We start from the raw sequence: 4,428 nt of genomic DNA on the forward strand, positions 1-4,428 counted from the left end.
TTTCCCCGCAGAGCTGATGGGCTTTCTTCTGGGAAAGTGGAGCCACTGATGGAACCGAGAAGCCACTGCTGGCTATAGAGGGAAAGCACGTGAGCGTGTGTTTGTGTGTGTGCGTGTCTGTGTGTGTGTGTGCGTGTGTGTGTGTGAGAGAGAGAGAGAGAGAGAGGAGAGGATGAGGGTCAGTGCTAGGAAGAGATGAGGAAGGGGTTGAGGACCGGCTCTAAAAGAGTCTCTGAGCTCCTGACAGACAGCTCTGATCCCGGTTTCCAGAGTCTTAGGGCGCGGGTGCCCTGTGTGTGCCCACAGGCACCCGTGTCCGCAGTCCTTGTGTGTCTGGCATGTGTCATTCCACTCCCCCCTTTCCCTGCCCACGCCCCCGCACAGCTCTCTGCCTGCACCGCAGCCCCCCTCCAGCCTCCCTCCCTCCCGTTCATTTCTGCAGTGGCTGCTCCCTTGCCTCCCTCCCCTCTCCCCTGCCCCCCTCCTCATTTCCGTCCTCCCCCACCCCCGCCCACGGCTGGTCTCCCTTCACTGGACCCGGCTCGCTGATGGATTCTCTTTGCGCAATCTGTGCGTCATCGCCCCCCATCCCCCCGGAACCTCTAACTGTCCAAGCCCCCAATCCCAACCCCTCTGGCAGGAGATGCGGACGAGGGGGTCTGGTGGCAGAGAGGGGCGATCTCTGACGTTGCACTCCCACCCTCCACACACACACCCCCCATCGCGTTTAAATCTTCCCTTTAAGCAATGGAGAGAGATGGAGTTGAGTCACCCCCCACCTGCGCACCCCCCTCCCCACCTGGTCTGCTCTCGTCCTCCAAACGTCCTTTGGGGGGTAGCAGCGAGAGGGGAAGAAGCAGGAGGGTGGTGGGGAGAGGTGGTCTGAAAAGGGGCCAACAGAGTCAGCTGGACAGAAGGACAGACACACATTTTTTCTCGAGACACGCACAGACCATGAACAGACACGACACAGAGGCACACACATCCTCAATCTTTTCCCCATCTCTTCCAACTCGGATCCTTTCCGACAGGATCACCCAAGCCTCAAGGTCCACCCATATGCCCCGGCCCAGGGCCCGCACCCCGCACCGCAGATCCGCGGACAGCGCCCGCAGGCGCACAGAACCATCCCTCCTCTCTCAGGTTCACGCCGTCCTTGGGCGTGTTCCCCACGCACCGTGCAGTCGGGGAATGGGGAGTCTGGCCCCCTCCTCAGTTTTGGAATCCTTATCTTCCCCCTTCCCAGTGTGGATCTCCTATGGGGCCCAGTCAGACGCTGGGAGAGCCCCCACCCTACTCCGCTCGTCGGGCTCCCGCCGCTGCAAGTTGCTCTGTAACCCACCCTCCCGCCTTGCAGCGTCTCTGAATCCACCCTTCCATTCATTCTGCCATTCATTCATTCATCCTTTTCTCCTCGTCCCTCCTTCATTCATTCATAGCCCCCCTGCCCCGCCCGCCTCAGCATTTCACTCATTCATTCCTTCATTCATTCATTTCCCTGGTGCCAGGCTAGCGCACACCCCTCCAACCGAGGCCTGCAGCGCGCAGGCGCGGGCCGGGAGAGGCACGCATCCTCCAATCGCTGGGCGGCCTCCCGCCTCTAGGCGCCCGCCCGCTTCCCCATGAATGAACATTGACGTCAATGGGGCGGGGCGATTCCCACGTGACCCCGCGCGCTCCTCTTTATAAGGCGGTAGCGGCGCGGGCGCTGTCCAGCGTGCTGAAGCCTGAGCGAGCGAGTCTCCCGGAGCCGCGCGGACCCAGCTGAGCCCAGCCCACTGGACGCCAGACCTCGACCATCGCTCGTGTCCTAGCCACCGCTCGGAGCCGAGGCGGACGAGTCCCGATCTTCCCCTGTCCCCACCCCGCCCCGACCCTCCTCTCCACCTCCCGCGTCGTGGCACCAGCTGGTAAATACTCTGCTGTCCGTCCCTCAAACCCTCAGCAGCCGTGGGCGTGAGGGAGGGTTCTCTCTCCCCCAGTTGGGAGTGTTGAAAACACAGCGGGGAGCCCCCGGGAAGGGTCCCTGGTAAATGGGGGAGTCGCCGCTTTTCTCTTGCTGCTGAAGTCGCCCACGCACCATCCGGGGAGTCCTGTGGGGAGGGAGCAGAGATTTTTTTTTCCCGTATCCTTGCTGCTTAGTACGTGGGCGCTGCCAGTGAGCTGGCTCAGGGAAGGGGGCGAGGAGGCACCGGGGGAGCAAGGGTTGCAGGCGTTTTCCCATTTACACGACCCCAGAGATCGGCACATCTTCCTCCTTTGCTCCTAAACATCCCTTTTCAGGGTAAGGTTAGGGGGATAAGGGAAGCCCCGGCTTTCCTGATTAAAGGTGGGGGAAGGGAATATAAAATCAGAGAGCGGAAAATTCTTACAGAAACCCTCTCTTTCTTTGGTCACTTCTATTTTTTCACAGTCTCCGGCAGCCCTTCGGTCATGAAATCGCTCAGGTTGCCGGCTCCTGTCCTCCTCTGCTTCCTTCTACTGACCAAGGGGTTGGGAGCAGCGCCCCCGGGGCACCCTGAGGCTCAGCCACCTCCCCCCAGCTCTGAGCATAAAGAGCCGGTAGCTGGGGACGCAGTGCTCGGGCCGAAGGATGTTAGCGCCCCAGAGGTCCGAGCCGCTAGAAATTCAGAGCCGCAGGACGAGGGAGAGCTTTTCCAGGGCGTGGATCCCCGGGCGCTGGCCGCGGTGCTGCTGCAGGCACTCGATCGCCCGGCCTCGCCCCCAGCGCCTGGCGGCTCCCAGCAGCGGCCAGAGGAAGAAGCAGCAGAAGCTCTGCTGACCGAGACCGTGCGCAGCCAGACCCACAGTCTCCCAGCGCCAGAGACCCAGGCGCCCGCGGCCCCGCCTCGCCCTCAGACTCAGGAGAATGGTCCCGAGGCGGCCGACCCCTCCGAGGAGCTCGAGGCGCTAGCTTCCCTGCTTCAGGAACTGCGAGATTTCAGTCCGAGCAGTGCCAAGCGCCAGCAAGAGACGGCGGCAGCAGAGACGGAAACCCGCACGCACACGCTGACCCGAGTCAACCTGGAGAGCCCCGGGCCGGAGCGCGTGTGGCGGGCTTCCTGGGGAGAGTTCCAGGCGCGCGTCCCGGAGCGCGCGGCCCTGCCGCCGCCTGCTCCCCCGCAATTCCAGGCGCGTATGCCCGAGAGCGGGCCCCTTCCCGAAGCCCACCAGTTCGGGGAAGGAGTGTCCTCCCCCAAAACACACCTAGGTGAGGCATTGGCACCCTTGTCCAAGGCGTACCAAGGCCTGGGCGCTCCCTTTACCAAGGCGCGCCGGCCGGAGACCTCACTCCTGGGCGGCTCTGAGGCGGGAGAGCGCCTTCTCCAGCAAGGGCTGGCGCAGGTGGAAGCCGGGCGGCGGCAGGCGGAGGCCACACGGCAGGCCGCGGCCCAGGAAGAGCGGCTGGCCGACCTCGCCTCCGACCTGCTGCTCCAGTATTTGCTGCAGGGCGGGGCTCGGCAGCGCGGCCCGGGGGGTCGGGGGCTGCAGGAGGAGGAGGAGGAGCGAGAGACCGAGAGGGAGCAGGAGGCGGCGGAGCAGGAGAGACGCGGCGGGGAGGAGAGGGTGGGGGAAGAGGATGAGGAGGCGGCGGAGGCGGAGGCGGAGGCGGAGGAGGCGGAGAGGGCGCGACAGAACGCGTTACTGTTCGCCGAGGAGGAGGACGGGGAAGCCGGAGCCGAAGACAAGCGCTCCCAGGAGGAGACGCCCGGCCACCGACGAAAGGAGGCCGCGGGGGCAGAGGAGGGCGGGGAGGAGGACGACGACGACGAAGAGATGGACCCGCAGACAATCGATAGCCTCATTGAGCTGTCCACCAAACTCCACCTGCCAGCGGACGACGTGGTCAGCATCATCGAGGAGGTGGAAGAGAAGCGGAAGCGGAAGAAGAACGCCCCTCCCGAGCCCGTGCCGCCCCCCCGGGCCGCCCCCGTCCCCACTCACGCCCGCTCCCCGCAGCCCCAGCCCCTCTCCCCCGCCCCGGCTCGGGACGAGCTGCCCGACTGGAACGAGGTGCTCCCGCCCTGGGATCGGGAGGAGGACGAGGTGTTTCCCCCGGGGCCCTACCACCCTTTTCCCAACTACATCCGGCCGCGAACACTGCAGCCGCCCGCTGCCTCGCGCCGCCGCCACTACCACCACGCCCTGCCGCCTTCGAGCCACTATCCCGACAGGGAGGCCCAGGCGCGGCGCGCTCAGGAGCAGGCGGAGGCAGAGGAGCGCCGGCTGCAGGAGCAGGAGGAGCTGGAGAATTACATCGAGCACGTGCTGCTCAGGCGCCCGTGACCGGCCCCGGCCCCGCCCCCGCGCGCCGCCGCGCGCGCCGCCACCCCCCCTCCGTGTCGCTCCTTTCCCCTCTCAGTGTTTGCATGCGCCCGGCCCCGCCCTCGGCCGGCGCCCCGCCCCGCCCCCGCCCACCCTCCCCCC

The 4,428-nt window shown here is 65.6% G+C and overlaps 1 protein-coding gene across 1 annotated transcript; it reads left to right on the forward strand.

The window, feature by feature from the left end:
* The first annotated feature begins 1,733 nt into the window (after positions 1-1,733).
* Positions 1,734-4,287, forward strand: VGF (VGF nerve growth factor inducible). The gene is made up of 2 exons (XM_024118416.2): positions 1,734-1,910; positions 2,414-4,287. Exon 2 carries the CDS (start codon positions 2,434-2,436, stop codon positions 4,285-4,287), a length of 1,854 nt encoding a protein of 617 aa, XP_023974184.1. The 5' UTR covers positions 1,734-1,910; positions 2,414-2,433.
* The last annotated feature ends 141 nt before the right edge of the window (positions 4,288-4,428 follow it).

This window comes from Physeter macrocephalus, unplaced genomic scaffold (genome assembly GCF_002837175.3).
Source record: "Physeter macrocephalus isolate SW-GA unplaced genomic scaffold, ASM283717v5 random_103, whole genome shotgun sequence".
Lineage (NCBI taxonomy): Eukaryota > Metazoa > Chordata > Mammalia > Artiodactyla > Physeteridae > Physeter > Physeter macrocephalus.

Excerpts from the sequence above, each read along its gene's own strand:
- VGF (XM_024118416.2), top strand. The coding sequence starts at position 2,434 with ATGAAATCGCTCAGGTTGCCGGCTCCTGTCCTCCTCTGCTTCCTTCTA.